The following is a 16,269-nucleotide window of genomic DNA, read 5'->3' as shown; positions in this document are numbered from 1 at the left end:
CTTGAAGTGTTGCGGGAAGAGTTGTCTGTTGTCAACCTGGTGGCTTGAAGTATATGATGAGTATGGAAAAATAATGCTGAGGGATATGTCCTTAGGGGGAATTCCTGGATACAAGCTGGTTGACTATTGGACAATTGTGAGCCTCACAGAAACACATGAAACAGCTGCATCGTCATTTCTACCTGAGCTTGCTATGAAGAAAAAACCTAATCCGCAGGGGGAATATCCTTACAAGTTTGTCATCATCAAAAAGGGAGAAATTGATGAGTTATAGCATTTCATAGTTTTGATAATTTGACAAACGGGCAAAGGACCAGGTTCTCCATCAGGTCTCCTCGGAGCACTGCACGACACTTAACAGCTATAAAGCTATTGCACTGTTTGGTCCATGGCCACATGTTTCTCACATGCTTTCTATATTGGTCTCATATTTATACAACATGTTGGGCATTATTATATCCAACACTTGAAAACCTAAAAAGCTTAGACTTCTACAAGTGGAGCTACCATAGTTCTCCTTGGCGCTTTCAAGAACAAGCTAAGATAGATTTCAAGGACCAGATCTCAACAATGGAAGATGTTTTGAGTCCTAGAATTGTCTAGTCTTTATGATCTCTACATTCTAAAACTACACTTCGTTAAGAAGAGTGTCATAGGTATTTTGTCTTTATCAAGCTTTTGTTGTAAACACTTGGCTAGAGTTAGTCATAGTGGTGTGAGGGTTCAGCTAAGAGTTAGCTGAATTGGTTTGGTGTTTGACTAAAGTTAGTCAAGAAGGTACTTGCAATAGAGTTGTTGTAAGGGGAGGGATTAGTTATTTAATTCCTAGGTTGCAAAAGCTTGTAATATGAAACATTGCTCAGTTTAGTGAAGTTGGAAATCCTACTGGTGTAGGTCGTGGTTTTTAATCCCTTGAGTAAGGAGTTTTCCACGAAAATATCGTGTCTTGTTTACTTTCTGTTTTTGCATAAGGTAACTGATAAGATACCTGGTACCTTATCTCTTTTGGTGGACGCTTAGTTTTTATCAACATTATTTAGCTAATTTAAATATTAACTATTTAATTAGGATATGAGTCGATGATGATGAAAATTAATTACTGCATGATTGTGTATAATTGAACCTTCATGTAATTAAAATATAATACTATATAATATTTAAAATATTTGTTGTTTTATTACATTTTGATTTAAGGCAAGAGCAAAATGCTAATCTAACTTTGAAAGTTGGAGCTTCTCACTTTTAGTATTATATATGATACGTAAAAGATCCGTAATCTCAGAAGTCAAGAATGGTTGATAGGTTCAAACGGTTATAAGGCAGTAAAGGGTATACTGGTTAATGGCAATAAAGAACTAATTTTAATTGGCAACATTTGATGGTATGTCCCCATATAAGTCAAAAACGTTAGTGATATACCAAAATAATGGTCAGTTAAGGCTATTAAGGATCAAATATCTGTTACTAAGAAATGATTCAGACATTAGAGATATTTATGGAATAATTATAATTTTGAGATATTATAATATTTTCTCGACAGGGTGACATCACCTCCGTAATCGATGATCTCCTTAAGCAAGTCTAGGCTGCTTTGCTCCACTGCAAAGCAAACAAACTGGCCTACGTCTCCAGAAGATATCGTTGCGCCGTTGTCCACAACCAATTTTATCGCAGCTTCATACTTCCAAGCCATTGCATCCCACCATGGAACATTTTCTTCAGAATCTTTTCAAATTGGATCTGTTCCAAAATCAACAAGTACAAGAGTACATTCAACACTTCCTTTTGAAGCTGCTATATGCAACACTGTACGTCCTTTGCTATATCTGATTCATACCCCTTTTTAGCAATTGGCATAACAAAAGATCGTCTCTTCTGTTTGCTGCAAAATATAAGCTGAGAGGCATGTCCATTTTCCCTGAGACAGCATATGTTCTATGTCTGTTAAGACTGCTGTCATCATTGGGTCCCTTCGCTCTTTCAAGTGCTCAAGGTGATTGTTCATGATTATTGTCCCGTCTGTTATGGAATCGAAGAAGCGGGGAAGAAACTCGAAGAGAGAATGAACAAAACTCATTGCATTCATTTCTTACATTGTCTTGCATTGAAAATAAAAAACTACATCACTAAACATAGAGAACTAAAGGAAATAAAATAATTGGAAATATGTTATTTTTCTTAAAGATACTAAACCAGAAGGAAACTAAATATTCTGTAATTAATGTAGAACCAAGATTTAGAAGGAAAAAAAAATGAGAATATTCTTAGACTAAAAAAGAAAGTAAATATTCTACCATTACCATTATGTAAATCATAAGTAGAAGGAAAGTAAATCTTAACACCATCTCCTTTGTTTGCTTTAACGATGTTGAAAAATGAACTACGACCTAAGCGTAGCAGTTGGGATGTTCTTTTGGTTCAAAAGTAAAAGGTCGAGGCCTATAGCAAAGTGACACCAACTTCTGCACGAACGCCCCGTCTTCAACTAGCCAACTTCCTCATCCATTCCATTCCTGTGTGATATAAGTTCCACTGCTCCAGTTACGAGAATGTACAAATTTGTAGGTGCTTCATTTTGCAAAATGACATCCTCTTGGAGGGAAACACTTGGCCTTCATCTCAGCAACTTGTTGAAAAAAGTAAGTCATTTGATACACCATGGAATAAGTACACCTTATCTACCAGTGAATAGAATAGATAATGTGAAATGCCAGATAGAATAGCTTTGGGTAGTGTTTCAAGAGTTTCTTGCTGTTGCAGACCTTCCGAATCTATTCTGTACCTCAAACACAAGTGACCTAGAATCTGTTCTTCAAGGCGAACCGGCAGCTTATTCCTTTGTGCAAAACTTGAGGTAGCTTGAATAGTGTCCCTAAAGTTAATTCCTAGTCTTACTGGTTCGATGGACAACCCAAGTTGGTCATGTTTCCAATAAGATATGCAGTCAACCCGAGGCTGAATAACATGTAAACAACGGTGAATATTATTTCATCTGTAGCCACAGCATGCAAATCCCCATAGCCAGTTGTTGTGAGCATTGCAATGGACCAATACATACACATTACCAAGGGCAGAGCCAGGTAGTGGCAAGGGAGTTCATCTGAACCCCTTTTGGCGAAAATTTATATTGTACATATAAGGCTAAACCTTTTTTTTTAATGTATATATAGTCGATATTGAATTCCCTTGACTTCTTCATATGTCTACTACTTTATATTTTTTAACCCCTTAATAAAAATTCTGACCATGTCATTGCACATTACATAGAGATCCCACATACTCCTTTCATGAAAATTTCCCATGGCAAGTGAAAGTCGTGTTTTTCTTGGGTGTTTTTTCCGAGCAACAAGAAGGTAGTAGAAGCAGGAAGCACAATAACCGCAAAAATAGTCACACATATAAGCATCAGTACTCAAACTCCAAAGCAACTGATTTTCCTGTTCTTCTCTAATTTCGCAAACATGGCTCTGGCTCAGAAATTGTTTTAGTTTTAAAATTCTAAGTAACATTAATTGGTTACATGGATCAGAAACAGAAATTGTAGAAAAGTATTAACATTAATTGCACGTAAAAAAACTACACCAGACTATAGAAAAAGACCAAAAATAGATGTGAGTTCCTGCAAAAAAAAAAAATTCCCGTAATTCCCGTCAAATCTAACATATAGAGTTCGTTAAATATTTTGACAGAGATCAAAAGAAAACATTTGGAAAACTTAAAGGACCAGAATTACTCAAAGCATATTTAAGGGACTTTTTTGAACCTACCCACAAACATAAGGAACCATTTTTCATTTTCTCTCCACGTAGAAAAAAATTAAAATGGGAAGAGAGAACAAGTTAAGGATCGTCTCTGACAAAGCAGAAATATAACTTTGTGTGTCTATCACGGAGTTCCCAATTGTGGATGCTTAATTCTGATCGTAATTCCTAACTGGAATTAAGTATATAGATAATAAAAAAGGAATAGGATAATAATAGGATGGCATTTTGCGTATGAATAGACTAAGTATAAGTGGAAGGAAATTTCCACTTTAAGTCTGAAGTTCAGCGACTTTCATATTAAAGAACCAAAAATACTCAAAACATATTTAAGGCATCATATTTGTCATTTTCTCTTTACTCCTACCCAAAAAAATAAAAAGGGAAGAGAGCACAAATTTAGGATCATCTCTAACAAAGCAGAAATATAGTAACTTTATTTGTCTGTCATTAAGTTCCCAATTGTGGATTCCAAATTCAAGGAACAACCTTTTCGTCTACTAAGAGTTTCTCTCAGAACAACAAAGGTTTCAGGTTTGTTAATTCTTTCTCACCATTCTATTTCCTTCTTTGTTATAATTAGCATTCATGCTTAACTCTTTTTCTACTATTTCATGTTCTATATATGTGTGTGTTTCATGTGATCTAGGCCATGCTTCTTTTGTTCGGCTCGTATTAGCCTGTGTTTTATTACAGGTGGTCATTTCGTATGTTGCTTGAACTCTTCAAAAATACCGTAGGTGTTAGGTCTGTGTTGAATCCTCCAAAAATAGTGTATTTCTGAAGGATCCATACGGATGTGGCAATATTTTTGGAGTGTCCTAGTAATTAACATAAGTCATTCCTCCCATCCTTTAATCTTTTCAAGGGTAATTTTTTCTTAAGTCGAGTGGTCATGTTCCCCCTCCCCGGTATAGTGAAAGAAAAGAATTGAAAAGACATAGATGAAAGAGTAGAAAGAGAGATACCAAAAGGTTGAAAAGCAGTGAATAGGACAATAATATAATGTAGTTTCCCGTTTGAATGGATTAGGCGTATAGGTGGAAGGAGATTTCTACCCGAATGTGAAGTTCAGCGACTTTTATCGTTGAAGGCGCTAATAAGACAAAAAAACATCTAATAGTGTTTTCCAGATTTTGTGAGAAGCAAATCCAGAAATGCATACATATGTTCTTGTAAGAACAACCCTCACTTCTCCAAAAGCAAAACAATAATTCAATGAAAGAGAAAGATAGAGAAAGGAAAAAATATGGAACTCTGTTTGTCTTTTACGTCAATTCAATAAATGTCTATATTGTAACATTTTTTTCGATGAAACTAATGGGAACAAACATTATTATTTATTGTGCTCCTCTGATCTGTCGACATTTTTGTTCCATTTTTTTAGGTTTATTTGTTTGTTTAGTTTACTTCTTTTTCTTTTCGATTTATACTAGTAGTAATACTAGTAAAACATAGTAGAGATTTAGGGATTGAGCTCTTCTCCATTTTTCCCAAGTTTTACATTAGATTAGAGACACATGACATGGATTAAAATTAATGACTAAGATTTAATTGACTAAAGCAAAGCTCTTTAACCATGGTTTATATAATTAATAATTTATCCATAAATATATTAAAATATTTTCTCTCTCCTTCTATTTTAATATGGGGAAATTTCATAAATATACGATTGAGTCACTTACATTATAAAAAATAGCTCAAAACTTACATTGCAAAGCTCTAACCCAAAACTCCCCTCTTCTCCCCTCTCTCTCCACTGCCTCCACTGCCTCCGTGCACTTTTACTTGTTCATTTTGACTTTTCACGTTATTTAAAAATTAATAATGAAGTATTCCTCCCGTCCCATATTACTTGGCCACATTACTATACTTGATTTTTCACGTTCTATAAGAATTAATAAAAATGACATAGACATGTGTCATACTACTTAATATTTAATTCACTTCTCATGTATAGACGTATGCACTTCAAATTTAATTCACCAACACATTTATTTCCTCTGTGCACTTTTACTTGTTCACTTTTGATTTTTCGTGTTCTAGCTAAATATTTATTCTCTTCTCATGTATAGACATATGCAGTTCAATTTTAATTCTCCTACGCAAATTTATTTCCTCCGTGCACTTTAATTTTTTCATTTTTTACTTTTCACATTCTTTGAGAATTAATAAATCCTACGTGGATATATGTCATATTGAATATTTATTCTCTTCTCATGTATACACGTGTGCACTTCTATTTTAATTCTCCGACACATATTTATTTCCTCCATGCACTTTTACTTGTTCACTTTTGATTTTTCACATTATTTAAGAATTAATAAATGAAGTACTCCTTTCGTCTCATATTACTTGGTCACATTACTATACTTTACTTTTCACGTTCTTTAAGAATTAATAAAAATGAAGTACTTCCTTCGTCTATATTACTTGCCCACATTACTAAAAATATATGTCTATTTTTCTATTCTATATTTATCTTCTTTTCTATTTCTATTATCCCTGTTTTCCTTCTTTGTCAATACTTTAAACGTGAAGAGAGGACGAAAAATAGAAATGCAAATTTGTACCAAAAATTATTTTAATGCTCCTACACATAACTTGTTCACTTTTAATTTTTCACGTTCTTTGAAAATTAATAAATAAAGTACATATTTTATCATAATATCCATATTTATTGGTATATAGTCTCAATAGCCTCAGAAAATGATTTGAAAATGAATAATTAATGTAAAGGGTAAACTAAGAAGAATAATTTCTTTTTCCTTGATATGTTAACGTCGACAAGTAAAAGTAAAGGGAGGGAGTGACATTTATCCCCGTTTTCCTTCATTGTCAATACTTTACTTATTTACTCTCCTTTGCAGTATTTGATTATTGTTTCTTTACATTTATAAAAGGTTTCATTTCAGAATTAAAATTTGGTGATTAATGATATAACATATATCTTTCTAATTTTGATTTCTTTGTAACAACTAATATAAAAAATGATAATATATTTTATAATTAATTTAATAAATATATTTTAATCCAATATATACACCAAAATGGTACTTATGTTTGGATCTGAACAGTTACTTAATTGAAATGGATATCAACTTGTCGGTATACATATAAAATATTAAAGAATTTAAAAGAAAAAATTTAGAATCAAAATATTAATTTTCCCTCATATTCTTACTAATTTTCTTTTACATCAATGAACAACTTTCATTGTCATGGTAATAATAAAAAAGTCTGACTCTTTCCATCTCAAAAACTTTTAATTACAACTAAAGTGATGGTACATAAAATACATTTTGTATATATAATAACAATTAGAATGTTTTTAAAAGTTATTTTCAAAATACAAACCTTAAAAACTGGCTAATTAAAGTGAATAGATATGCTCAGCCCGTGTATCGCACGGGCATGTATTGCTAGTACAATATTATACACTAGTATACACCCATATATAGTCATAGCCAGAGTTCTGTTCTCTGGCGTATACATCCATATACATTGACATACAATATTATACACTCATATACACCCATATACAGTCATTGCCGGAGTTTCGTTCTCCGGCGAACTCTAACACCACTACCAAAACCAACTGTTCAAACATCAAAGATCCGCGTGATAGAGAGAGAGGGGAAATTAAAAAAAATTAAAAAAAAAATGAAAGATCCGGAATGATAGAGGGAGATGGGAAATTAAAAAAAAAAAAAAAAAAAAAAGAGGCAGTGGCGAACTCCAAAAAAAAAATTAAAAAAATTAAAAAATTAGAAAAAAAATAATGAAAAAGAAGGAGGCAGTGAAGAGAGAGGGGGAGGAAGAGGGGAATGGGTCATTTTCGAAAAGTAATGTTTTTTTAAAACTGAAGATGGGCTACTGTGGGCAAGAAACTCAAATATGGGCTAAATTTAGTAGCATTGGTACCCCAATTGATACTGAGTGTAATTATCTCTTTTAATATTCCATTTTTTTCAATTATGGCAACTCTTTAATGGTGGGTATTTTCCAGAATATAGACAACTCTTTCATAAATATACAATTACCAATTGAATAATGGGGTCTATATTATGTGAATTAGTAAGCATCATAATTGAAAAAAATGGAAAATATCACCAATTGAATAATGGGGTCTATTTCTACATAGGGAAAAAATTAAGTGGGAAAAATAATCGGGTAAAGGAGAAAAGATATTTTACTGCTTAGGAAAAGTAAAATGGGAAGAGAGACAAAATAATTTTAATATATTTATGGATAAATTATTAATTATGTAAAATTCATGGTTAGGGTCTTGCTTTAATCATTTAAATCTTAGCCTTTAATTCTAACCAATGTCGTGTATCTCTAATCCAAAGTAGAATTCGGGGAAAACGGAGAGAAGGAAAATGGAGAGGAGCCCAATCCGAGATATTTCGGAGTCATAATGAAAGTACTATATGATTAATATTGTGCATTTGATATCTCTGTTTAAGTTTATGTATCTTAGTTTAACTAGACACGAGATTTAAGAAAGTAATAAAAAAATTAATTCATATACAGTCAAACCTCTCTGTAACGGCATCATTGGGTCCGAAAAAATTTTGGTTGTTATAGAGAATTGTTATACATCTATAATAACATTGCCATTTAAATAATAGTTGGTTGTTATAGGAAAAAATATTTATAAAATCTATTTTTTATTTTTTAATGTTGTAAAAATAATAAAAAATTATTTAAATTTTAAATCTCAAAGATATGAATGCTTCTCTAACTAAACATTAACGAAAGTTAATACAATTTCAATAAATTCATAATTGAATGTATATAGTTTTAAGCTCCAAGGCACACATTTTAAATCTACAATACTTAAAAATTAAATTCTTTCAAGATTGATGGGAGAAATTTTATTGTATCTTGTTTCGTATAATCCAATCTCTAGTGGTGATAAAATGCTTTAATTTACGAAGATTTCTGTCTAAATTTTCAGCAAATGGGTATCCAATTGCTTTCTCTTGAAGGGAATCTAAGAGTTGACCCGTTGAATCTTCTAATCCACACTACAAGAAAGTATAGAAATTGCAACAAAAAATTTAATATTTGGCAACAACTTAGTTTTATTGTTGGAAAATGATTTTTTTGTTGCCAAACAATTTAATTTTGTTGCCATAGTATTTATTATTGTTGCAAAAAGTACTTTTGGCAAAAAAGAAAAGTTGTTTCACGTCGTTGCAATAACAGCCGTTGGGAAAAGTTCATGCAACAATTATTTTTTTTGTTGCCAAAAGTACTTTTTGCAACAATAATCAATTTATGGCAACGAAAAAGATTTTGTTGCCACATATCTTTTTTCTTGTAGTGCTAGTCAAGTAACAATAGGTTGAGGTTTTTCGTCAACACTTTCATTATCGACTTAGGCTTCCATATTCTTGAGCTTGTTCTCCCACTCCAATGACATGGGCAATAATCTCTTCAGCAGTGAAAGCTTCAATGAACGGAAGTGTTGCATCAAACTCCAAATATGTATTATATATAATATTCTGTCATAAATATAGAATATTAAGGTATCAAATTAAATATTTGGTCAAAATCTATACTACTTATTATTGGTAATCATAGATATTCTATTTTTATAAAGATTGTTAATAATTATATTACCAAAAAAAGCATATAGCTGTTATATGGGGGGTGATTTTACAAAGAGCGTATTGTTATAAAGTTGGTTGTTACTGTTATAGGTAAAATGATATTATAGAGAAGTAAAATATAACATAAAAAATCGGTTCCGAAAAAAGCTTAGCTGTTATAGAAAGGTGTTGCTATTAGCGGATGCCGTTATAGAGAGGTGTGACTGTAGTCTTAAACTAAAGGTATATGTAAATTGTAATGTACCAAACTATGAGAGAGCTACTAAATGTAGAAAGTGATATTTTTCATAAAACAGACTAAAGGGACATAAATAAATTGAAATGGAGAATAAATGAGATGAAATCAAACAAAAACAAAAAACAAATTGGTTGTAGAATTACAAGGAGATTTGACTTTTTTTCTATGTTTGACTTTTTCCTATTGTTTGATAGCATAAGGTAAGTACGATGTAAAGTAAATCATGAGCCATTAATTTTCTAACAAACTAAGACATCCTTTTTCAAGATGTATCTAGCCTTTTAATTGGATGATAGACAAAGCTAATGCATCTAACTGTATTTTGGGTTATTTGAATGAACTTTACAATAATATTGTCTTAAGACTTCTGAAAATGACATATAAGAGATCTGAGAAAATTATCTTTTTTAGTCAAATTGTAAGTGGTCATAGAACAACCATTCCTCGATATTCTGTCTAAGGAGAAAAGGGTGGAGAGCTCAATCTTTTGGCTCCTTCTAAATTGAGTTTTAAGTTTCTAGGTTCGGGTAATTATTGTAAAGTGTTTTTTTTCTTTGTTAGGCCATGGCAGACGAAGAAGATATCTATACCAAGGATGGGACTGTGGATTATCGGAATAAGCCTGCAAATAAGAAGAAAACAGGAACTTGGAAGGCCTGCCCATATATACTTGGTACTTATATTAATTCCCTGTCTTTTATCATCATATTCTCGGTTTTTTTGGGTCGGGTCAAAAATAGTTCTATATCATTTTTTTTTTTGGTACATTGGATAAACTAACTAGAAAACTTAAAATCTTTCATAATTAAGTTGCATGGCTTAAGTCTATCACGAGAAGAAATTTCATTTGTTAAGTGCATCTTCCCAAATTAGCGAATCCTCTTCATGTTTGTATTTTTCATTTGTCAAAAAGTCTGCACATGGGTTTATATATGTTGAATAGTGGCCTTGGTAACTTCAAGCAAATATTTACAATCTTCAATAACAGCTCTATATATCTTCCTCTTTAATAAGCTTGATAGCAAGTAAGCAGTCTGTTTCCACTTCTAGTTCTTTATAATCCAATTGTCTTGCCAATTTTAACCCTTGTTTGATACTTCCAAATTCTATAATGAGGCTCGAAGTGCTTCATCTTAACGGAGTATCCCATCAGCCACTTTCTTTGGTCACATCTGAAAATACCTTTAAAAGCAGCATCGCCAGTTTGATTCTTGACACTTCCATCTGGATACAATTTATTTTTTCCTACACTAGGGATAGACCACGCAATTACTTTAGCTTGAAATTATTGTTATTAAATTGTTGACCTTTTTGACAGGGAATGAATGCTGTGAAAGATTGGCTTATTATGGGATGAGCACCAATCTGGTAGTTTATTTTAAGACTCAACTAAACCAGCAAAGTACAACGGCTTCTAAAAATCAATCAAATTGGTCTGGGACATGCTATGTCATGCCTTTGCTTGGAGCATTTCTCGCCGACTCTTATCTTGGCAGATACTGGACCATTGCCATATTCTCAATCATCTATGTTTGTGTAAGTTTATTAATTTGCTGTTTGGCCTTTATTGGATAAGTATCTGATCTATAAATCGTATTTCACAACTGAAAAAAAACAAGAATTAGCAACAGATGAATTCTATAGCAAACATCTATAAGCTACGAGCGATTTAGCGACAGATTGGACAAAGTTCGCAGCTACTTCTAGCTTCTTTTTTTGTAGTGTTTGTTATTAGTGATGTTAACTGATTTTTCTTATTATTCAAGGGGATGACATTATTGACAGTATCAGCATCAGTACAAGGGCTTAGGCCAACTTGTTATGAAAAGGATAAATGTCACGCGACCGATAGTCAAACAGCAGTATTCTTCTTCGCGCTCTACTTAGTAGCACTGGGAACCGGAGGGATCAAGCCGTGTGTCTCATCCTATGGTGCGGACCAGTTTGATGATGCTGATCCTATCGAGAGGAACTACAAGAATTCCTTCTTTAATTGGTTCTACTTCTCCATCAACGTTGGGGCCCTCATTGCTTCTTCATTGATAGTCTGGATACAACAGGACGTTGGCTGGGGATGGGGATTTGGTGTTCCTGCTGTGGCTATGGCGATTGCCGTTGTATCGTTCTTTTCAGGTTCCCGGCTTTATAGATACCAAAAGCCTGGAGGCAGCCCTTTGACGCGTATATGCCAGGTTGTTGTGGCTTCCTTTAGAAAATGCTCTGTTACATTGCCTGCTGAGAAATCTCTGTTATATGAGACCGCAGAAGCTGAATCTGCCATCAAAGGGAGTCGCAAACTTGCTCATACGAACGAGTTGAGGTATGTTACGAATGATGAATTCTTCAAAGAGTGAATAGGTTAAACACCCCCCCCCCCCCCCCGCCCCCAACCCCAAACAAAAGTATCATCATTTTTGCGAGTATACCTAAACTATAACCTCCCTTTATATTAACAGAAGAAAACCAGTTGAGTATGTGGCAACATTTTTGGGATAACTTATTGAGAGGCGTGTGAGAGATGAAAAAAGTCTTAAAAAATGAGTCCAGCTAGCACAACGAGTTCATGCTAGTTCAGGCGGTTCAGTGAACGTCCTAAAGTTTAGGTATTAAACTCGCCAAATGGTGATAGTTTAGGGGGAATTCTAACCTATTCACTCAAGAAAATTTCCACGTACACTGCCACTTGGAACTATTTGGAGGAGCTTTTGGAGAGTGATGTTCACGTAGCATGTCATATTCCTCCCCGGGTATTTCAATATGAGTTTGTGGTAGTTAAAGGGAGTCCTGTGAACACTCAATAATTTAGATATGAAACCCGCAAACGACTATAGTTTAATCTGTGTTTTAACCTATTCATTCTTCTTCAAAAGCTTGCCAATGACAGAGATTAACATGATAGCTATGACCACTACAAAAGACAAGAATTAGCAATGGACAAATTTTGTAACTAAAAATCAAAATTTGTTGATAATCCCATTTAGTGACAAATTATCAAAAAGTTCTGTTAGCTATGAGCGATTTAACGACGAAGTTCGTAGCTAATTCAGTTTTTTTTTGTAGTGCACTAGAAAAAGAGCTCATGGTCTAGTTCGTGCGATACTAAATGACTCAAAAATCACCACTTTTGCGGATAAAAAAATGACTCGTATCAGTGTAATATCTAGTTGGAAATTGATTTAACTAGCTTTATATTTGTTGCATTTACAAGATCTCTGTCACTAGAATACGTTTGTTACTTTTTACAGATTCTTCGACAAAGCTGCTGTGAAGACAGAAGATGAGAACGGAGGTTCAATAAACAATTGGAGGCTTTGCACAGTGACACAAGTTGAGGAACTGAAGTCTATTATCAAGTTGTTACCTATTTGGGCTACTGGGATTATCTTCAGCACAGTGTATAACCAAATGGGCAATATGTTTGTGTTGCAAGCCATGAATATGGATACGCATTTAGGCAAATTCAAAATTCCAGAGGCTTCGCTCTCCGTTTTTGACACCATCGCGGTAATTCTGTGGGTTCCTATCTATGACAAAATGCTTATCCCATTCGTCAGAAAGTTCACAGGTGAAGGAAAATATTTTGTTCATAAACTAATAAATCCTTTAATGCTCTCTACAATTTTCCACGATAGAAAAAATAGCTAGGAGCACTCCTATTTATAAAAGTACGAAACTTACTTTGACTAAAAACTGAAAAACCTATTCCTATATAATTCTGAATATAAATCCTATAAAGAATCCTAAACAAAATTGGTTTCCTGCACTTTGAATTATTTTCCAACAACAGGTCACAAGAATGGATTGACTCAACTCCAACGGATGGGAACGGGGCTTGTTATATCAGTCTTTGCAATGATATCTGCTGCAATAGTCGAGGTAGTTAGGCTCGGCATAGTAAAAAGGCACAATTTCTATAGTGCCACGAGTGTCCCAATGTCTGTATTTTGGCAAATTCCACAGTACATGATAATTGGTTGTGCTGAAGTTTTCACATTTATTGGTCAATTGGAGTTTTTCTATGATCAAGCGCCTGATTCAATGAGGAGTTTGTGTTCTGCCCTCTCTCTAACTACGACTGCACTTGGAAGTTACGTGAGCACGTTGTTAGTAACGATCGTCACGGATATTACCACAAGGAATGGAAAGCCAGGGTGGATAGCAAACAATCAAAATTACGGAAAGCTTCATTACTTCTTCTTGTTATTGGCCGTTTTAAGCGTGTTAAACTTCTTCATTTTTCTTCTCGTTGCAAAGAGGTATAAGTATAAGAAGGCAATCAACAAGGACGACTCTGGTCTAATGGTGGCCGGTGATGATGATGACAAGAAGCTGGTTTTGTGATCTCTAATTTAAATTTGGTCTGCCTTGTGGTAATTTGAACAGTTTAGACATAAAAAGTGTACCTGTTAGACACTTTTCACTCACATGACATGGAGTGTGTGATACATCTAAAATTGTCGCATAGCGCTAGTTATGACCTGTTTCATTTATAAACCGAACGTGTTTCTTATAGTCTGATCTCATGGCTACATTGTTCTCTTTGATTGCAATATGTGGTAGTAATACCTTTTTTAGATGATAATACTGCAAAATGATGCACTTCAACAATCTTAGCTTATACAAAGTTTTATTGCAACGAGTTGCAGTTTCTTCTATTCATTTTCTTCTCCATGATTCCAAAATCTGTATTTCTTTATTTCCTTCTTGAGTCCTGAACTACATTGTTCTCTATGATTGCAATGTGTGGTAATACCTTAATGATTTTTTCTCGTATTAATAGTAGTATAATTTAACATATTACTACAGATTGCTTATCATTTATTTTAAGTTATCAATCAATTATTTATCATTTATTTTAAGTCATCAATCAATTTAATTAAATAGTATTACCTGCAATTACCGTATCCGACATCACTTCGTCAAATTTCACTAAAAATGTGTACAGTCAAATCTCTCTATAATAGCATCGTTGGGTCCAAAAAAATTTTGTTATTATAGAGAATAGTTGCTATACACATATAACAGCAATGATATAATACTTCGCTGTTATAGACAAAAATGTTACGTCCCGTATTTTTATACATTGGGACAACCCGGATTAATTATGATAATTTAGAGCCAAGACTATTCCGGGATTCGAAGTCGGGACTTTTGACCTTTGATTTTATTTCGAGGCATAAGTTATATATGGAATTGTTGGCATTGAACACTTAGGAAAAATTTGGGACCACAATTCATAAATTGGAATTAAAAAAAAAATCTTGCAAATGAGGCCTTGTGGCCCTCAAATGGTCCCACACATTGTGTGGCCAATTTTAATTGGTCCAACACATGTGTGGGCCATGGGACACATGGATAAATATTGTGGAAGCTTAAAAGATGACCTTAAGTCATCTTTACCACTTCAACACTTAGCAAATAAAACCAAAAGTTGAAGAGCTTCAACAAGAAGCTCACGGCCAAGACTAAGAAAAATCAACTCCATTTCAAGTCATCCCAAAATTATTTCTTTGTTGTAAACCCACTATTTTGAGGTCCCTAAGTAGCGTGGAAGCATCGTTGGAGCGATCAAACCATCATTTTTCATCTTTTGGAAACCCTAGGCTATTGGAAAGTTGAAGAAGAAAGGTAAGAACTCATTATGTTTTGTATGTTATAAAGGCTGTATGCATGTTGTAGTATGTTATAATGGAGGAAAATCATGAAATATGAAATGTTGGAGGTGAGTTGTGTATGTGGAGCTTGAGCCGTGTAAATGGGTGTTGTTGTGTTGTGATTGAAATTATGAATTAATGCCTAGTTAGTTGATTATGATCATTGTAAGGTGAAGAACAATTGAGAATCATCCATATATGTATATGTGTAGTGTTAGCCGAAAATGGGTCACCTTATGTGCCAAGAATTGAATTAGTATCGCTTATTGTTTAGCCGTCGTCGCCATGAATTCTATGTTGGAAATGAAAGTTTATTGACTCAAATTGATGTTGTAAATATTGCGGACTGATTTGGAAGTTGTTGTACATTTAATGTAAATTGTGTATTGATGAAAATAGCATTGTTAGAATGTAAATTGTAGATACGAACCATGATTTGGAAATGAAGAAAAAGTTAGGGGGGCTGTCTCGGTTAGGGGCTGTTTCGGGTAGCTTGGGAAAATTTATGGATTGTTGGAAAAATTGTATAAATTGCTTAGAATGTCCTGAAATGTTTTTGGTATGGGTTCGGGTTAGTATGTGAGCGTATAAGCGTCGATTTTGGCTTGAAGGTAAGTCGTCGAATTGAATTTATGAAAGTTGATGAATGATGGAAAAGAGAGCTATTATTGTTGTATTACCTTTCGGATTGATTATTAATGTTGTTAGGTTGGTTGTTGTTGTTGTTGTTGATTGATACGGCCGAGTTAAATTCTCGGGGTAGCCTATTTACAGGGAAAATGCTGCCCAAATTTCTGTAGAATTAAGGACGAAATTGGAATTTAATGCCCAAAAAGTCTTTAGCTAATGTTTGGCATTTTATGGCTTGTTTATAGATCGTGGGCAGCCCGAATCATAGGTTGGATTTAGCTTGAGTTTGGATCGTATTGGAGAGCGTTTGAGGTATGTAAAGTAACCTTTCTTTTGGCATGCCTTAGTTAAAGTAGGCCATGATG

General features: G+C 33.7%; 1 protein-coding gene and 1 pseudogene across 3 annotated transcripts; one reads left to right on the top strand and one right to left on the bottom strand.

Annotated features, from left to right (window-relative positions):
- Positions 1-1,504: 1,504 nt before the first annotated feature.
- Positions 1,505-3,628, bottom strand: LOC132601324 (potassium channel AKT1-like; annotated as a pseudogene).
- A 485-nt stretch (positions 3,629-4,113) lies between these two features.
- On the top strand, positions 4,114-14,279 carry LOC132603208 (protein NRT1/ PTR FAMILY 8.1-like). 3 transcript variants are annotated; one of them, XM_060316148.1, is made up of 6 exons: positions 4,114-4,295; positions 10,182-10,293; positions 10,939-11,156; positions 11,387-11,940; positions 12,866-13,185; positions 13,408-14,279. In XM_060316148.1, exons 2-6 carry the CDS (start codon positions 10,185-10,187, stop codon positions 13,959-13,961), a joined length of 1,755 nt encoding a protein of 584 aa, XP_060172131.1. In that variant the 5' UTR covers positions 4,114-4,295; positions 10,182-10,184; the 3' UTR covers positions 13,962-14,279. The 3 variants fall into 3 exon arrangements, with proteins under 3 accessions (XP_060172131.1, XP_060172132.1, XP_060172130.1); XM_060316149.1 differs by lacking the exon at positions 4,114-4,295 and adding an exon at positions 9,970-10,090; XM_060316147.1 differs by lacking the exon at positions 4,114-4,295 and having other exon boundaries at positions 10,033-10,293.
- The last annotated feature ends 1,990 nt before the right edge of the window (positions 14,280-16,269 follow it).

This window comes from Lycium barbarum, chromosome 7 (genome assembly GCF_019175385.1).
Source record: "Lycium barbarum isolate Lr01 chromosome 7, ASM1917538v2, whole genome shotgun sequence".
NCBI classification, from domain to species: Eukaryota; Viridiplantae; Streptophyta; class Magnoliopsida; order Solanales; family Solanaceae; genus Lycium; species Lycium barbarum.
The sequence above is the reverse complement of the archived record's forward strand: the minus strand, read 5'-3'. Positions and strand labels throughout refer to the sequence as shown.